This window comes from Telopea speciosissima, chromosome 8 (genome assembly GCF_018873765.1).
Source record: "Telopea speciosissima isolate NSW1024214 ecotype Mountain lineage chromosome 8, Tspe_v1, whole genome shotgun sequence".
Lineage (NCBI taxonomy): Eukaryota > Viridiplantae > Streptophyta > Magnoliopsida > Proteales > Proteaceae > Telopea > Telopea speciosissima.
The window spans coordinates 17,670,977-17,691,032 of NC_057923.1; the positions used below are offsets into that span (position 1 = coordinate 17,670,977).

General features: G+C 38.0%; 2 protein-coding genes across 3 annotated transcripts; one reads left to right on the forward strand and one right to left on the reverse strand.

Moving 5' to 3' along the window:
• Window positions 1–3,349: 3,349 nt before the first annotated feature.
• LOC122671820 (probable leucine-rich repeat receptor-like protein kinase At1g35710) lies at window positions 3,350–11,100 on the forward strand. Of its 2 annotated transcripts, XM_043869267.1 has the most exons (11): window positions 3,350–3,544; window positions 4,371–4,518; window positions 4,966–5,037; window positions 5,682–5,753; window positions 8,506–8,577; window positions 8,675–8,818; window positions 8,987–9,067; window positions 9,158–9,229; window positions 9,359–9,430; window positions 10,608–10,679; window positions 10,782–11,100. In XM_043869267.1, exons 1-11 carry the CDS (start codon window positions 3,460–3,462, stop codon window positions 10,870–10,872), a joined length of 981 nt encoding a protein of 326 aa, XP_043725202.1. In that variant the 5' UTR covers window positions 3,350–3,459; the 3' UTR covers window positions 10,873–11,100. The 2 variants fall into 2 exon arrangements, with proteins under 2 accessions (XP_043725202.1, XP_043725203.1); XM_043869268.1 differs by lacking the exon at window positions 9,158–9,229.
• A 2,349-nt stretch (window positions 11,101–13,449) lies between these two features.
• Window positions 13,450–15,415, reverse strand: LOC122671819 (pentatricopeptide repeat-containing protein At5g66520-like). The gene has a single exon (XM_043869266.1). It carries the CDS (start codon window positions 15,238–15,240, stop codon window positions 13,684–13,686), a length of 1,557 nt encoding a protein of 518 aa, XP_043725201.1. The 5' UTR covers window positions 15,241–15,415; the 3' UTR covers window positions 13,450–13,683.
• Between the last annotated feature and the right edge of the window lie 4,641 nt (window positions 15,416–20,056).

Below are 20,056 nucleotides of genomic sequence, written 5' to 3' on the forward strand. Positions count from 1 at the left end.
AGGGGCAATTTGGGAATTTCTCTTGTGTGTTAGCTCTACCCTATTATTAATAATATTGGTGAAGAGGGGAGAACAATTTTTCATTCGATAGTTCTCCCCAAAGGATTACAACCACTTCTCGTCTTCCTCACCTTCTTCCTCTCCATCTTCTCCATTAAATCTGGTTTTATTTACAATATGTATATAATTAGATATTGAAGGAGAATCATATGGAAACAAAAAGTATCGTTCTAGGTTCAGGGATTAGACATTTGGAGGTGAGGAGATGCCATGGGAATGTATATCGAGATGGGCTGTGGAGTAGTCCTTGTTCTTCAATGGCCACTCATCGAAGAAATGGAGCAGCATGTCACGGGTCCAGTCCATACCCCAAGATACATTTATTAGGGGTTTCCCTTCCCCACTTATATGCCCAAGTCCCTTCCAAAGGCTACTAGATGTAGGATGGCGAAGGGAGGACTAAGTTCGTGACAACTCCCCCACTCAATCCTTTGCACCCTTGCTAGGAGGGACCCACACTACAATGTCTAGTTCAATCCTGGTGCCCTCTCCATGGAGACTTACACCCTACTTGGGACCATACTATAGTTTCCCCAAACCCACATTCCTAGAGTGTCCAAGTCTGGCTCTGATACCAAATTGTCATAGCTCCGGATCCACACCCCAAAAGATGCATCTATTAGGGGGATTGTCTTCACTACTTATATGCCCAAGACCCTCCCAAAAGCTAGACGATGTGGGATTGGGGGGATCTTTAATTAAGTCTATGACAAGTGGCTGCGGAAGTCCCTTTTCCCTCTCCACCTTTATTGGTTTTTGAGATCATGTCAATACAAACCAACCTCCCCTCCAAAAAATAAAAATAAAAAAATAAATAAATCAATGTTGCTCTTAATTATGCTGCTCATCTTGCTATTTAGAGATAGCAGTAAAGTTCTGCTACTGCAATTGAGAGTACTAACCTTGTGATGATGAGTTTAAGCTGCAACTAATAATGAAAGCAAGGAAAGGAGTAAGGACTGGTGGTACCGGTGATTTTGGTGGTAGTGATGGTCGACCAATTGACAACATGGGTGTTGAGGGTTTGATGTAATACTTCCTCAGACTTTCCTCAATGGTTTCTGCCATTGCATGTGTCTCTCGCAGTATTTTGAATCCAAGTATGCTTCCTTTGAGCGCCTCCAATTCTTCCATTTTTTGTTCTTCTGCACCTCCTTAGGTCTATGTCTGCTTTCTTGCCAAAGCCCAACTAAAAACAATCCCATACTTCTTGGAAATCTAATGGAAAAAATGGAAGCATTTTTGTCTTATAAGATGCATCCTATTCCTAGGAAAAAACCAACCAAACAAGCCAAACAAATGGAAAAATGTCACGTTTCTTCATAGTTGTCACAATGTCTAGGTGACCCAAGGCGTTGGAGGGGCCAAAAGTTTTTTCCATTAGACTTACAAAAGTGACATTAATCTAATCCCCCAACTTTCCCATCCCAACCTCCCTGCCAACCAACGGAGCCAAAAGGTTTTTTCTATTAGATAAACAAGAATGACATTAATCTAATCCCCCAACTTTCCCACCCCAACCTCCCTGCAAACCAAACGAGGCCAAAACTTCTTCCACATTTTTTTTTGTATACTAGCCACATCCTGAATGTTTTTTAGAAGACATGTTTTCCACCCTGGAAATGGCCATCTTTCTATAACTAAGATGGAAATTTTTTCCAGTCCTGTTCTGTGCCCGGTACAGTGGTCCAGTTTCTCTCATAGGGAGGCAGAAATGGCATTTTAACCTCCCTCGGGCCGTGTGTTCGGGCAGGGGGTTAGGTCGTCATTTCCCATCCCCTATGAGAGGAACTGGACCACTGTACCGGACAGAGAACAGGAGACGATAATGATGATAGGAAGAGGAAAAGATACTGTTTTGGTGATACACAACATGCCAAGCTGTGAATAGAGCATAAAATATGGTTTAGCTTGAAACTTGTTGAGATTGCAAAACATTTTGCAGACCTGAAGTTCTTTCTCACCATTCATACTAACCTTAATTCCTCAATAAAACCTTCATTCCAAATAGATAATTTGCAACTTGAACTCCCTAAGGACAGAAAATAATGAATTCTGACATTGCATTTTCCTTCCAACTGCTTGACAAGACTTCAAATTGCAGTCTATGAATTTAAGTGGTGAAACTTTGATTCCTTAGATATCCTATGTTTGGAAGCCATTTGGTCTTTGAGGATTGCCATACCATTTTGACTCCTAAGTTCCCAAGTGCCTAAAAGATAAGACAACCACTACCTCAGTCCTCCATTGCCACCAAGTGCTGTAATAAGGACATCAATGTGTCTCCTGAGATTCTCCCCAAACACACCATCTAAAGAGAAGTCTAACAATAGCTTTCTGATAAGAAACCCTTAGAAGTACATAACCAACAACTAACAGAAGAATTAAGCAGTCTTTTGAACTAATTCTCAATATGAATGTCGCACAACCAGATATCTCACTCAATGTCTGCTACCATAAGCTGATGGAAATACCAGAATCAGCTGCTTGAATCACCTTGGTATAGATGATGGAGTTCCACTATTCAAATACTCAATAAATTCATGGAAATAAAAACTTCTCTTTTAGCAATAAATCTAAAGTAGGTATTAAATTATTGAATCTACTAAAGAAATTTCAATTGCAGAAGTCTCACACTATAAACACAGGAACCCATTATAGTAAACAGAGAAACTCGTCTTATCATGATTCATGGGGTAAAGTTTTTGACGACAGGCAGGGTAAGGGGATGAAGTCGTAAGAGAAGTATCGACTGTTACATATTACCAGAAGAGATTTAGTTCTTCTCCAACTCCATAACGCTTTTAATTTTCGGAGCATATGATGAGTAAACAATCGCTTGTCTTCTGGCTAATTCCAGTTGAGATTTCCCATCTGAAAACGCCGAAGAAATCGCCCGAGGATCCCTGAGGTTGCGATTCTGACGGAAACTGTCAATCGTCCGCCGCTTGGTGTACTCCTTGAGGTTGTAATCGGAGAACCCTCTTGCAACTCGCAATAGAGAACGGAACAGGGCGAGGCTTTCAGCGCTCAAAGGGGTTGAAGAAGCCGCAATCATCACTGTAACTCGTAAAACAGAGCGAGAGAGAGAGAACTTACGAAGGCAAAGCATCACCAATATATCAAATCTAGAGAAGGCCAAACCGTTCGATAGCCACATGAGGGGTACGTATGTAAAATGGATAAAGTTTTCATACGCTGCCACGTGTAAAGACAGTTATCTGATGAAGCGTCAAGTTGTCGAGCAAAAGGTTTGCAAACACTCCATGGTCTCCACTCTCCAACAACAGAGGAAAAGGTTTCGCACATCTGAGATGGGATTTCCGGATTCTGGAAAGTGATTGGTAAATCGTCGATCTGAACTCAATTAGGCTATCCAGTTCTGAGAATTCGTCTCCAATGGCGTTTCCATCGGCATTTGCGTTGATTTTCGTTCTCTTACTGCTACTCAACGTTAGTCACTGCAAAACCCTAAAAAGAGACGGTAAGTTTTGATCTTCCACTTTAATTATTTCTACCTAATCTTTATTCAATCAAATGTTATACTCTTCAGTCAAAGACTGAAGTCTGAGAACTGTGGGGCTTTTGTGATGTAGCTTGGCATCACTTTGGTGTTGAACTCAGAAGTATCTACTGTGAATGGATTTTTGTTAAGCTTATTTTTAAACTTTTGAGTCTTTTTGATGAATTGCGCTTTAGCTTGGAGTTGTTTAGATTTGAAATCTGAGCTTGTCTTATATTGAAGGGTAGCTCTGCTCTTAGCTTTAGTTTGATATATTCTGTTCATCGTCTTGGATCGTGCTGATTTATCATTGTTAACTTAACCACTTGAGTTGAGGGGGAAAAGGTAGGAGAAAAATTGCTTTCTTTTGGCAATCTCTGTAAAATCCCTTCCCTCCTTTCTAAGCGTGCTTCAGTTGTTATGTCTAAATTTATTTGATTTGAATTTGGATGTTAATTACCAAGATTTGATATGGTATTTGGCATATCAAAGTTGGTGATTGAGTATGGGCTTGATCAGAGTAGATTAGTGAATGGATTACATTGCAGCTTAAACCATGGTTGCGTGTTCATATTATGCCTTTTAATGTCATGTTGCTTGTAATGTACACGATTCTGAAATTACTGACTTCTGCTAGGAACTTTGGCCATATTAACTTTTTTATTTGTATTTTATTCTATTGTTGTTGAAGTTTCCCTTATTTTAAATTAGTGGTGCAGTGGCTTTGACTTTGTCTAGAAGGGTTTACTAGAAGAGTTTTCTGGTGCTTTCTAATTTCGCCGAAAATTAATCTTCTTTCTGCTTGCAGTGAAAGCCTTGAATGAAATCAAAGCATCTCTTGGCTGGAGGGTGGTCTATGCATGGGTTGGAGATGATCCTTGTGGAGATGGTGATCTACCACCTTGGTCTGGAGTCACATGCTCTAATCAAGGAGATTATAGGGTCGTGACCGAGCTGTAAGCTAACTTTGTCTTTTCAATGTTGTGATAGTTAAGGATTCTTTTATAATTGTATGTGTTGGGGTATGTGAGTTAACTTCAGGTATTGCATGTCCATAGCATTTTTCTCATCATTTGATTATGTTCATGATATAATGCTCAGAAGATATTTGTTTTGTTCCACAAATGATTTGTTCTGGATACAGAAACATGCCAAAATAGGCCCTCACAATAATTAGAAGATCAAGCTCAACAAGTGTACCTTCACTGTAGTTCAACTCTGGGAGGCTGGAAATATTTTGTACATTTTTCATGCATTGATTATGAGCCAATAACCAGAACGTATGGTGATAGTTTGTGCTCATGGGAATCCAACCTTAGAAATAATGTTGTGGGCAGAGTTTGGTGTTTTCCTCTAATGCCCTTATTATTTTTTACCTTACTGTGATCATTTTTCCCTTGCAGGGAAGTTTATGCTGTATCAATTGTTGGGCCTTTTCCTACTGCTGTAACCAATCTGTTGGATTTAACAAGGCTGTAAGTTCACTATATTTGATTTTCCTCTACATAAAGTTCATAGTGCACTTTATGTTCCTATTCATGTGATCAGCACTTTTCTTCTCATAACATCTTTCAAGTTTTAAGTTTGTTTGGGATGGTGTGAAATAATCAGTTTTGCACTTGAAGCCATTTGGTATTTTTGTTCATTTAGCTCATTGGATCTATAATTGTTAGATTGTTGTATCCATGCGTGCCTTTGTATCATTAAGGTGGTTTGTGGCTTTGATTAGGTGCAAAATGATCTTCAAGGTACATGCTATTGTTTTTTGGTGGGCTAGAATGGATGTATTAAAAAAAAAAGGAAAGAAAAAAAACCTTTGGTTACACTTCCACAAGTGCACTCCTGCACATATTATCGATATATTTGCTTTGTTTTGTGTGCAAATTGCTTTTATATCCCCCTTGGCCCTAGAAGCTTTCACTGTTCATATAGAAGGAAAATGTTCTGCTTGCAAGAAAATTCTTAAGCTGGCTTTGATTTCAATGCCCCCATATGAGAAAGATCTTCATGCTATTTTTTTGAAGTGTGAGCATGAAATTGGGTATTTCAATTTGCAGCCAGGTCGTGTTTCTTTTCCTTTAAAAAGTTGGCTAATATTTTGACTATGCTTTTGCCTCAGGGATCTTCACAATAACAAGTTGACTGGTCCCATCCCTCCTCAAATTGGACGGCTCAGACGTCTTAGAACACTGTATGCTCTTACTGTTCCCTGTTGCCTATTGTTTTGTTTTGAATAGGTCCATAATTTACTTTTTTGACGGCATGTCATTTCTTTTGGTTTCATAGTAAATTATTCACTATGTTTTGCTTTTGAAGTAAATAACAACTTTATCAATATAGAATGTAAGAAATATGGTTCTCGGACAAAAGGATAATGGTTCACCAAAGTCATGCCCAAGACTATGACAATAAAATTATAACATGTAAATAGGATGGATGAAGTGGAGAGGTGCATCTAGAGTGTTGTGTGATCGATGTATTCTTTTAAAACTTAGAGGAAATTTTTATAGGACAGTCGTACAACCGACTATGATGTATGGTGTGGAATGTTTGACAGTTAAAAAGCATCAAATAGATAAACTCAGTAAAGCTAAGATGAGGATGTTGAGATGGATGTGTGGCAAAACTAGGGAGGTTAAAGCAAGGAATGATCATATTAGAGCTGATTTGGGAGTAGCTCTGATACATAATAAGCTATGAGAAAGTCATTTGAGGTGTGAGGCCTTTAGATGCTCTAGTATGGAGGAATGATAATGTAATTCTAGATTGGTAGGATACCAACTAGAACCATAACCAGGATCTGCTATGGATTAGGGAATTCGGCTAGGTTAAAATATGAGAAATTGTGAAATTAGGGTTAGGGTTTAATGGGACCTAGGGTTAGATATTAGGGTTAAGTTAGGAGAATGTGGATTATATGGGAGAGAAAAGATGCTGAAAGCTATAGCTAAATCAGATGACTAAATCCAAAATTATTGAGGAATCCTAGTAGAAATAGGATTGAGGGGTAAAAGGGTAATTTCAGACAACCGGCTGGGTGGATGGTAATGAAATTTGAATCAAGTCTCTCTTAGGGTTTGAGGAAGTTTCGATCAAAATTTCAGTAGGTTCTAACGGTTAGATTTGGCTAGGCAGAATTCTTGTGAAAATCACCTTGCATGTGACCTTCTAGAAGGGAAGAAGAATAATTGCAGAATTCTAATTTCAGACTTAATTGTTGTTTGAAAATATCTTGATCCTTGCAGAGAAATTCCAGCAACTGAATATGTTTCTTCAAGAGATCGGCTATGGCAGAATTGAAACTTGAATGGAGCTTTATTGGAGATCGATGGAGGGGGTTGGGGAAGTGGATGGCTATCTTAGCTCACCCTGGGCATCTCACCCAACCTATCTCAGGATTTTTTTAACAGTCTAAAGCCAATATTTCATCAAATTCGTGTTCAATGCTGGCCTCCTTTACAAACTTATATAGAAGACTCAAAAATAGACTTAAGACACTAAAAAGGAAAGGCGTAATCCTATCCTTCACTAATAAGGTAACCTAAATTGACTAAGAAAGTGAAATAATAAAGAATACAGACTTAAAATAGGAATCTAACTAAACTAAGGAAGTAAATCCCGTTTTCCTACTTTCTACCCATACTTTAGGCCCATTAAATTGGCCAATTACAAAATAATCCCATGGGATCAAAAGCCCAACACATATATAACCCAACCCAAAGCTTATTTCCACTAAAATGTGCCCTTTTATATATGTGTTGGAATCAAAAGCCCAACACATATATAAAAGAGCCCAGGGGTTTACCTTAAATTACTCTAGGAGAAGTGAGAAAGACATGCATAGCTTAGGCCTTGTATCAAGTATGACCTCAAATAGAGCTGATTGGAGGGTAAGGATCGACCCCATTTAGTTGGGATCAGGGTTTTCAAACTGGGGATTGGTGACGGAATCAATTGTCGGGGTTTTAAAACTTGGAATCAGTGACCGAATCGGTCCCAAGAACCCTAGAATTGGTTATTTGATCTGAAAACTCACTGATTCAAGGGAATCTTGGCATGAATATTCCGGTCCCAAACGGCAGAAATCGGGATTGATCCCAACCGATTCCCGATCCGATTCACCGATTTGTGAAACCTTGGTCGGATAAGGCTGATAAGGCTGAGTTGTTGTTGTATCTTCCACTATTTTCCTTTTTGTCACATCTGGAGACCCCTTCTTTAAGGTTAGTCAAGATTTAGTGAGGTATTTACCCGTGTCTGTCTATGTATCTAGTGGTTCAAATGATGGTGGAGAAATAGAACTGACAGCTGAAATCTTCAGAACTGGGAATAGATCTCAATATACCTCAGGCATATAAGAGACCTTTGGCCTCCCTGTACACCTCTTCCCTTAGTTGCTGTTCCTTGTGTGATTTTTCCTCTTCTAACTTGTAGTGTGCAATCTGCTACCTCATCTTAACACAAGAGTTTTAATATTTGATAGAGCCTGAGCCTTGCTTTTCTGCCACCACTCTTTATAATTTATCTGATATCAATGAAACAGAAAAGGCATATATCTAGATGTATTAATTTCTGATTCTTAAGTATCCTTATGCTTCTTTATAACCATCATTTATTTTTTTTATGGACCATACATTGGCTGTTCTATGTGCATTCCTCCTTAAAGCTTAGAATCATTACTCAGCACTTGTTGTCCTTGCATTTTATCTGACACAGTCACATGCATTCTGATTTTGCAGTTGGTGATAACAGTAATTTCTAGACATATCATGTAATATATAGAATATTGTTTGCTGGTGTGGAATTTCTCAAACCAGGATACCTCTCTTTTTTCCTCTTTCAAACATTATCCAAATGATTTGAGTTTTAAGCTGGTTTAGTTGTTTGACTTTTGTTTCTTTTATATTTTCTTTTTACTCTGTTTTTTTAATCCATTCTGTTAGCAATCTGAGATGGAATAAGTTACAAGATGTCATTCCCCCAGAAATTGGTGAGCTTAAGCAACTAACACATCTGTGAGTAATTTCAACCTCAGTTACAATATCTGACTTTTTAATACCTATTAGGTGATCAGTTTTCTTAAATTAGTGGTTGATTAACTTAATTTTGTAGCTACCTGAGCTTCAATAACTTCAAAGGTGAAATTCCCAAGGAGGTTGCAAATCTACCTGAGCTTCGTTATCTCTATCTGCATGAGAATCGCTTTACAGGCCGAATTCCACCAGAATTGGGAACTCTACGACACCTTCGACATTTGTAATAGCCCATCTCCTCCCCTCCCCCACCCTCAAAAAAAAAAAAAAAAAAAAAATTGCTAAAGGAATTTAGATTTTGGTGTCTTATTGCAGAACCTTCTCTTTATAATATGCATTAAGCCAGCTGAAGCATTTAAGTTTCTAATATGTTGTTGTACCATTTTCACAGGGATGTTGGTAACAATCATTTGGTGGGTACCCTAAGGGAACTCATCCGTTTCGAGGGAAGCTTTCCTGCTCTGCGAAATCTGTATGTTGATTTGCAAATATTTCAAGTGTTTTTTGCATCATTGGAATGAAAATTTAGTACTGTTCTGTTTCTTACTATTTTACTATCTAGGTACTTGAATAATAATTTTTTGACGGGAGGAATTCCAGCACAGCTTGCAAACTTGACAAATTTGGAAATCTTGTAAGCATTATTAATTCAAAATGACCATCTAGTGAGGCAGCATTTGTGGCATATTTTATTTTGTTGTCCCCATTTTTGTAGTTTTCTTACATTAGTATATTTCAAAATTAGTTTCTGTTTTGATTATAGGTACCTGTCGTACAACAAGATGGCTGGATTTATACCCTCCGAACTTGCCTGTATTCCTAGATTGGCTTATTTGTGAGTCTTCATCTACTTATCAATCTACTTCTATACTCTTTTTTTTTTTTTTTTTTGACAACAACTTTGTCATATGGGAGGACAAGAAATCCTTGCCACACCCCATACTTATTGAAGTTAGGAGTAGAGACCACCATGCAATAGATCCTCCCCAAGAGTGTCTGGGTGACTTAAGCAAACAGTTGTCTGTCCAATTCTTCTCAAGCATCGGAGGAGAAAGGATACAATGATTTAGGCCTGCATACTGGATTTTTACACTCCACATATCAGGTTAATTGATCGTAGAAGATCACCTTATGGGTGGAACCCATTGAATGCTGGATGTTATTAACCAAACCCATTGATGCACGCAATGAAGAATCGCTTGTCTGCTTAATTGCATGTTGGGGCAATGAAGTCAGCATTTTATAGTTGTTTCTTTATGACCAACCATTCATGTCCGCAACTGTTACCATTACTGTTGCATGATTTTTTCTATCACCACCTTGGTTTTGTGGAACCAGTTAATGGTTTTTGACACGCCTGCCTTTTAGGTTGTCAATTGCCATCCATGAATTTGCCATTCAGGACCTTCTAATGAATGCTACATATTTAATGCAAACAAGCATTTGATTTTTCACATTAACTAGTATCAGCTTATTTTTGCCCAGCCCAAGTCACCCTTCACATGTGGAAATTGGAAAATTTCAGCCCAAAAGCAGAATAATGCTTTGAAATAAATTTGAAGTCAATATCTACAACCGATTGAATTTGGCTATGAAATCAGATATCTGTTCAATCCAGTCAGATGAATCACTAAGAGGACAGAATTTTGTTGTTTTCCTGTCATGTTAACGTGGTTTATATTTTGACCCTGGGTCTGGTAATGGTTGATGCTTTATGTTATCTTTGGAGGAGGCTGAGATTGAACCTACAACCTCATAGCAGATTGTGTGGTACAATTTGAGCTAGCTCTGTGACTCTGGTTTTGTCATTCCTTCGCTGGGTGAGCAATGGTTGGAGTAACCATCCCTAGAAAGAATTTGAATGTGTTTTACAATTGTATATGGATTATGACAGTTGGGTCTTATTTTCCTCTGCTGTAGTGGGTGGGAGAACTGGAGAAGGCATATAATATGACGTAACATATGCCATTGATGGAATTTCTTGCAATTACCCTCTTTTCGTTGAATTTCAGGTACTTGGATCACAACCAATTTACAGGGAGGATTCCAGATACCTTTTATAAGCACCGTTACTTGAAAGAAATGTAAGTTCCCTCTCTTCCTTTCAAGATGAGGTGCTTGCTTCTATTTTGAAACTGGATGCATTTATTTATTTACTTTTCTCAATGCCCAATGTTTGAATGCAGGTATATTGAAGAAAATGCTTTCCGGCCAGGTGTAAAACCAATTGGTGTCCACAAGCTCCTTGAAGTTTCTGATGCAGAGTTCTTGTTTTAGTATATAAGGTCATCTTATTCTTTGTCTAGGGACACAAATATTGCCCTACACTTTTTTGGTTCTTTTTGTCTTTGTCCCTAAATCATGGAATGAAATATGATGTTGCAATGTTGCTTCCACTTGATCTTTGATTAGTCTTCTTCCTTTGATACAGCCAAGAGATTAGGCTGCTTGTAATTGTATAGCATGTAGTTGAGATTAATATATTTAAAGTTTGTCTTTAATTGTATATGCTGCCTTCCAATATGAAGACCATTTCTTATTTCCTGCATTTTTATTGAAATATGGATCCAAATCCTGTATTTAACCTGGAGATCTATTTTATAGGCTTCATGTCAGCTTTCAATAGCAGGAGGAATTTTAGCTGAGTTTTCTTCTCACTTGAAGCCAGGAAATAGATTTCCATGTTAGAGATGGTCATCATCCAAATCCCTGTTTTTAACCTTGGGGTATATGTAACGGTTGGAATTCACTCAATTCTCGACAGTGTTTAGAAACCCGGAAACGTTTGGTACAAGCTTAAAAACTGGAAAAAAAAATCCTTTGCAGTGCCTTGCAGTTTGGGCTTGAGAGCCTACGTGGAAGATGCGACATTCAACAGTGCCAAGCTTAAGAAAAAAAAAATGGGTCAATTGAGCTTGCACCGTTGGATGAAGCATCTTCCATGTGTCGAGTTCTCAGGCCCAACATGCAAGGGACCACAAGATGAAGGAATTGCAGAGGATTTTAATCCCTTAAAAACAATGTAATCTTAGTCATCGTATAGAATCAGTCTTACAACAATGTAATCTTAGTCATCGTACAGAATCAGTCTTACTCTGAATGCTATTAGGGGAAAATGTGCCTTGGAGTGCTATGATCTTTCTCATCCTTTCACACCATTGGAATTTTTTGTTCTGTTAGCCCAAAAATGACTTAGTTCTTCCGTCGAAAAAGTTCCAAGTTTCTGGGTGGGTTCCAAAGGAGGGAACTGGATGGAGGTTGGGAACTCTCTCGTCACAGTAGAGGAGCTTAGAAGTCTAGTTGGTAAGGGCTGAAGAGGGTCTGAGTCTTTCCATGACACTGAGCGCAGGAACGAAATGAGTGTACCGTAGCCCACCCCTCTAGAGAGCTAGAAGAACAAGCACTTCGCCTGAAAGACGACGGTTGGTTCCATGAACATGCCTTGTATGTTTCATTCGAATAAGGAAATCTGCACCGCACTGCGATTGATTAATGGCGGATTTCAAAGACCAAGCAACCAACATATAAGAAGACCCAAAACAAAAACCAAACTCAGTTTACCCCATACTTCTTCTTTGGAAACCATGCTACCCCTAAACAAATTTTCACTGGTTTCAGGGTCCATATTACATAATGAGCAAGTTGCATTCACCTGGTAGTTCCTCTTAAAAGACAAAATAATCAGAAGGAGAACGATGATTCCAAGTTAGTAACCAATGGAAAATTCACAATCGATGAGGCCATTGTATCTTCTACCAGAACTGTTGTTTTCCCAGGAGATGGACATTAAAAAAGAAAAGAAATAAGGAATATGAATAAATGCCAAGGCATACCTTGGTAGGAAGAAAACAAGAGCAAAACTAGCAAGAATTAACCGGCATCACCATCAGAAGATAATTAACCAACATAGAGAGATTTTACAACTGAAATCAAGGCTGAAGAATTACTTTCAAATCCTAATCTGTCAAACCTTCTTCTTTGTGCAATTTCCACTGTTTTCAAGAAAGCCACAAACTCTGTTGAATGATTAGAGGAAATCCCATGATATATGGCAAAGGAACAAAGAGGCATACAATCATGATTTCTAAAAATACATCCAATACCAAAATTACCAGGATTCTCTTTAGAAGCCCCATCAATATTAATTTTAACCCAATTTGAATCCGGAGGGGACCATACAATCTCCAGAGTTCGTGGTGCTTTAGGCAAACTGGCAATAATACAGACTATGTAGAAGATATCCCCCTCCAATGGTTGCTTGACTACCTTATTCTCGAACAATGATTCAACATTCTGAATCGTATTCGGTCCAATCCTTCTATATAGGTTCTGATGTGATCACCCTAATTCTTGTTGCCCATGCTTCTGCGACAGGGATGAGTTGGTGGCTGGTGAACCGGCATTGCAATGAAGAATTTTCTGACTCTCATCCTTCCTATAGATTAAAGAACACAACTGAAACTCAATTTTCCTTGATTGTTACATTGAGTTTTTACGGCTTCTAGTCTGAGGTGGAGAGCCATCTGAATTTCTGCTTTCAGATGTTTGTGTCTCGAATTTGTGGTGGTTTGCGAGAGGGTTGCTTCCTTATAGCCATAAGAAAGATCCCTTAAAACCTTGTTTAATTAGAGCCCAAACTTTAAACAGTCTGTAATGGGTATAGGATCCTCCACGGTGGTGGTGACAAGATTTAGATGTCACCAACAGTGGTAACTTACAGTTTTTTTGCTGGAACAAATTGCTGTGAAAATCGGGCAAATTGATGCATACATCAACTTACAGCAGATGTGAATACAAGGGACTTGCAAAGGTATAAGATAATAAATACGCAAGAATGTACATTTGTATGTTTAAACTTCAACTCAGCAATCTTCAACAAGCAAACAGGATAACATTAAAGTCGCAGTTGAAGAAGCAGATATCCAGAAGACATGGGTCATACAAGCATGCATGCATACCTTCAAACAATGAATATTAGAATATGATATTCAAAGAACTTGAGTAGTGAGTATTCAACACCCCAGCAGAAACTTACAGTGCCTTTCCTCCTCACTCCTCAGGCAAATTTGGTCTGTGTAGTCTACTCTCTCAACCGTCAAGATGCTTGTTCATCTTCTCCAAGAGCTCATGTATCTCCTCCATACGCAAATGTGTCTTCTCACCTGCAACAAACTCGTGAACAAATCCATTAATCTCGATTGAGCTGCAACCTGGGGTCTTCTCTACCCCCTTTTTCTCCATCATCTTCCTTATTCTTTTGGCATCTTCGTATTTCCCAGAAGCTGCATACATATTTGAGAGTAAAATATAAGCCCCACTGTGACGTTCTAACCACATAAGTTGCTCTGCTGCAAACTCAGCCAATTGGGTTTCTCTGTGATGACAACACGCATTCAGCAATGCCCTCCAAGCAATTGCCTTTTCAGAAGCACTGCTTGTATTGGGTATTTTTTGAACGATTTCCTTTGCTTCTTTGAAAAGCCCAGCTCGGCCTAGAAGATCAACTACACAACCCAAGTGCTCACCTTTGGGCTCAATGCCATACACTTCACTCATGCTATTAAACATCTGCAGACCTTCAACTACCATGCCTGAATAGCTACAACCAGTTAAAACAGCAAGGAAGGTAATGTCATCTGGCCTGAAACCAACCTTCTCCATCTCTGAGAATAATTTGAATATAGTCTCTCCATCTCCCTGCATTGCGACTCCTGAAACCATGGCATTCCAACAAATAAGATCTCTCTGCTGCATTCTGTCAAACAATTTCCTAGCTAAACTTAAATTTCCACATTTCGCATACATATCTATGAGAGCCGTGTTCAAACGAACACCCAATGGAATGCCAATTAGATTCACGTATCTGTGAATCCATATCCCAATATCCAGAGCTCCTAAATGAGCACAAGCAGAAAGAACACTAGCAAAAATGGCTTCATCAGGCTCCAAATCTGTAGATTGCATCAGACGGAACATCTGTAATCCTTCCTTGAAACAATTGTTCTGCACATACCCAGAGATAATAGACCCCCAAACCCCTCTATCCTTAATCGATGCTTCATCAAAGAGAAGCCTTGCAGTATCAACATCACCCCGTTTCGCATACCCAGAAATTAAAACTGTCCATGCCACTGCATCTTGCCAAGGGATTTCATCAAATACGAGTCTTGCAGACTCCATATTACCGCAGTTTGAATACATTAGAATCAAAGTATTCCCAACAAAAACATCTAAAAGAAAACCCAATTTCACACTGCTTCCATGGATTTGCTCACCTAAACGACTGTCTTGCAAGTTTGCACAAGCCTTCAACACATAAGGAAGAGTATAATTATCAGGGTATAACCCATTTTGCAACATTCTAATGTACATTTCTATAGTCTTAATCAGATCTCCTTTGTGTAGGAAGGCTTTGATCATAGTGTTGCAGATGCACATGGTAGGTTGTTCAATTAGGTCAAAGAGCTGCCAAGCATGACTTAAGCTCCCATGATGTGGGTTAGAGCAGAAGGCCAAAATCCTACTGAGAGCAAAGTTGTTGTTCCCAAGTCCAGATGTGATTATCTGTGCATGGGTTTGCTTAAGCTGCTTTATGTTCTTACATTTTTCCAACAGTAGGAGGCATTTTCTACTGCTACCAGACATTGGCAGCCACCCCACTTAGTCCCAGGATCCCATAACAGGGTAGCATTCACAAGAATGCGAGAACCAGACTCCCACCCACAATTCCAGTCTACAAAGTAGTGAATTGAACTTGAGAGACGCGAGAGATCCTACAATGTCTTCCTGGAACCTGCCGAACCGTTCTGGGATTATCCTCCTTTTTACCCTTTGGGGTAAAATTGTTCTGGATTACTTCCGAGTTCCGAAGGTGAAATCACCACCCAACCTACACCGAACCAAGATCCTCAACCACCACCTTCCCCTCCCCTGGAATTATACGATAATATCCCTTCACTAGACCAAACAATTATCTGCTAATATCTAATTAATAAATGGGAAAAAGATCTCTACTTGGTGGTGTTTCCTACGCCCTCTCACTAGGCACCTCTGCCATCAGCCTAGATAGATACCCAGGCGTGCTTAACAAATTGTTTATGCCTATTCAAATTTTGGATTTATAAGTTCTCCCCAAGAAATCGAAGGTGGAGGGATCTAAGTAAGAAGCAATTTGGATCCTCTGTTGTCGGACTGCCGTGTGGTCGGCGTGTGGCCTCACACAGGTAAGAGTGTCAATGAGTAACCAGTAACCAAGTATCGAATCCGGATCCGGACCGAATATCCGGTTCCGATCCAAACCGAATTTAATATGGTTAAGTCTTGGATCTGAAAATGTCTTTATAATTCGGTTTGGATCGGATCTGCATCTAACCCACCTATCCGACGGATCTACCCAGATCCAAACCGAATACCCGTTTTAAAAAGTAACATAAAACTCTAATGTTTTATTAGGTTTAAAAGACTCTAATTGACGGTTACGTGGTTAACTTAACCCTTCAATTCTCACTTCTCTCTTTAGTCTTTGCTGCTTCATCTTCCTTGGGGTAAACAAACTGCAAACGAAGGATTTGCCGTAGACTAAGGGTGTCAATTGAGTAGTTTCTTACAAGTTTCTTATGGAGAAGCAAACATTGATTTGCCTCGTGAATATCAGAACCGAATGACATAATAGAATTTAAATTGGATCTAGTAACCAGATGTAATAACCAGATAAGAACCGAATACAAGAACTAGATTGTAACTAGATCCAAACTGGAACCGTCCAGGAACGAGTAGAGTATTCAATTCTAGAATCGATCTGGGACTTGGTCCAGATCTGGATCCTATTGCCACTGGTTGGAACCGAACCGAACCGGATCCAAACCGAATACCTGGTTCTGTACCCAATTGACACTCTTACTCACAGGGAGAGCGTGGACCCCACCCGGGGCAAGGAGCTTGGGCAATGTATGGGGTGCTCATTTTGCCGTTGCCTATGTGAGGTTGCACGCTGGCCGCACGGCTGCCTGATAGCAAAGGATCACGATCCAATAAGGAGTCTATGGTATAATATTAGGGGGTAAAAAAATAAAAAAAGAAAAAGTAGAACTTTGGACTAACTCTATAAATATGGTTAATTCGCTACTCTAAAATTTTTATACTCTCAATCAAGTGCGGTGCACTGGGCAATGCACTGCACTTGAGAGGATGGATCTTTTACAATTTTGTAAATTTATCCTCTCAAGGGCACCGCACCTAAGAATCCAATAATCGTCCACCCAACACTTGAGAGGATTAAAAGACTCCACTGCCCATGTTTTTACGATTAGATTCTCGGGCACCAGCTGCACCACACTTGAGAGGTAGAAAATCCATTTTTGAAATCTAATCTTGTTTAAAGAATTTTACATCGGTTTGTATTAAAAAAATGGGCAGACATTATGTTACTATATCGCATTCTTCTTCTTCTCTTGCTCTTGCTCTAACTCTCCTCCACGATTCTTTCGGTATGAGGCTTCCATGGGTTAACCATCTTAATTTACACATGATGGTAATCAGAATCGGATTCGAAACTGGCTGTACTCGAATTCGGAACTACAATTTTGATGATTCGATTTCGATTCCTCTAACACATGATGTATTATACAATCCACGCCATTGTGTTTTTCATCTATTTTTAATTTTAAAACCAAAAAATCTTTACTTTGGCATATATTTCTTGTTATTTTTTCCCATAAATACCTAGGCACATATTTCACGCTAAATTAAACAAACGTAACGGCGTTTCGGTATAATTTTCTTTAGTAAAAAATAGCATTAAAAACATGTATACATTTAGCTAGATCTCTCTCTCTCTCTTAATATATAATTCTATTAATGTGTTTTACCCCCAAAAAAAATCTATTAATGTCATTTTCTTTCTTCTTTTTAATATTTCATCATGTTGAATATGGACTAAGTTATCGAGGACAGATCATCCTAATAAGTTTGTCAAGACTGACAGATCAAATGGAGCCAATTTTTGTGGATAGGTAGATCTCAAGATTTCTAACTTATGTGTGAAATTTTGTCCCAAACCAAAAAAAAAAAAAAAAAACCTACATGTAAGACAAACATTTTACAGAAAAAAAAAAATTGATTAGAACAAAAAACAATTATAAAAAGGTGCATGGACAATTAGAACACACAAGGATACATGGACGACTATTTGATTGAAGTGTGGGGGATGGGCTGCCAGGTTGTGTGGTCTCTATGCCCAGAAACAAGGAGGGTGAAATGACCACCTCACCCCAATGAACCTACCCCTATTGGATGCATGTGCATTGGCTCACATGCTGGCACAAGGGCCACAAGACCTGACAACCTTCTTTTTCCTTTGATTAAATTAAGTCTTGAAATTTAATATGTGGCTAATCTAATCTTAGATCTATCCATCCAATCAAAATCACAACATCATCCTGTTATGTGCCAAAAAATATAGTAAACCATCAAAATAAGATTATCAAGAAGTCAATCTTGATAAATATTTCGCTATTGAATATTGCTAGGGTAGAAAGAATTTACATGTACGTAGTTTAGGATACAAAATTATGGTACTACATTTTTGCTTTTATTTTTTATTTTTTGGGAGATATACATTTTTTCGACTTGCTAGGTCAAATGAGATCAGTTGTTGAGTTGGGGCCATTAGATGGAAAAAAGATACCTTATGCGATTCACATGTTCAATCATACAATCAAAATTATTTTTTTTGTAAATCATTCGTCACTTAGACAATTAATATTTTTTTGTTAATCATTCGATCAACTTTGTATTGCACTTTCTTCTTGCATTTTCATTAACCAAGATCTTCACAAAACGTTTCTAAGGAAAGTTTTGGAGCTTGTTACTGAAATTGTCATCCATCCCTAGTGAAGTTGGCACATGGTAGATCCACACTAGTTTTAGTAGTTGGCAAAGTCAGATTAGATTGAAATTTGACACGAGCATCGGGTCAACAATGGATCCTATGAGAATAGTGGAAGCTGTGTGGCTGACCACAAAGGGGTAAGGGGAGTCAAACTTAAGACGTACACATGTCAATTTAGACACGCTCCCTTACCAACTAAGTTACACCCTTAGGATTTGTTTATGTTGATGCTTGAATTCACATTAAATTATGAATAGATATAAACATAGGTAGTTAATTACAAATGTAAAAAGGTAATTACGCTATTAGATTTTAACAATTAGAACACGCAAAAAGTAAATTATTTAACTTGCATTAGTTACTTCTATTAAGTGTGTAGTTATTAAGGACCCACATGATAACATTTTTGTTTTTTGTATTTCTTTGATTTTGAGAAAAAAATTAAAGAATAGAAATAGGTTTAGGGAAGATATTCATACACGATCGTACATGGTGCATGGCCTTACTTTTAACCATTGGATGATGATGACCGTGTATAGTATACAACTTTTTATTCCTATCCAACGGTTGCAGTCACAGTCGTGCATCATATACAACTATACATGAAACCTTTTACCATACGTTACTAAACGCATTTTTATCCCCCAACAATTTGGCCCAAAAACAAAAATACAAAAAGTTATTTTTGAAATAGAATTGAAATGTTATTTTCTGTTATTATCGAGGCCCTAACACACCCAATGACCTAAAATGGAGTTGAATGGGTATTAGAATCGCCATAATCATTAAACTAAATTGGATATTGATTTGAGTACATAAAATTTGGGATCATAACTTACAGTAAGGTAGCCAGGAATTCCTATAAACGTTAAATTTCATATGCTCTTTGTTAGTGTACATGGTATCGGTATTGTATCGGCAATATCAGCTGATATACATATATATCTGTATCATTGGTACCCGATACCGTAGTGGTGGTGTCAATACAAGGGAGGGTAAAATGGTCCAAAAACCAAGGTATTAGTATTTTGAGGGGCATAATAGTATGATACAATCCGATACGGTTGATCCGTATCAATATTGTATTGGTACCAAAGACTGATAAGGTACCGATATCGATACCGATACCTAAGACTAAAGGTGTTAAACGGTTCGGTTCGATTTGGTGCAATTTTTTTGAGTAGAACCAAAATCGAACCATTTAATAAATGGTTTCACATGTTGAAACTGAAATCATTTATAAACGGTTTTGGTTTAATCGGTTTTAAATAATTTTATAAAGTTGTTTAATTTTTTTTACTCAAACGGCTATTTTCCTTCACATGTCATTTATTTTATTTTTTTATTAAAATGGAAGTAAGAATTGAATTCTTATATGTTTTTTTTTAAATAATTGTTTATTTGTATCATTACATATTTATCAATTATTTATTGTTATCATTAATGTTTAATTATTGACATTACATATAACCAATATATATTTCGATTTAAATAGTTTTCTAATCGGTTAAAAATTTAAACAATTTAATTAAACGATTTTCATTTTTAAAACCAAAATCGAACCATTTATTA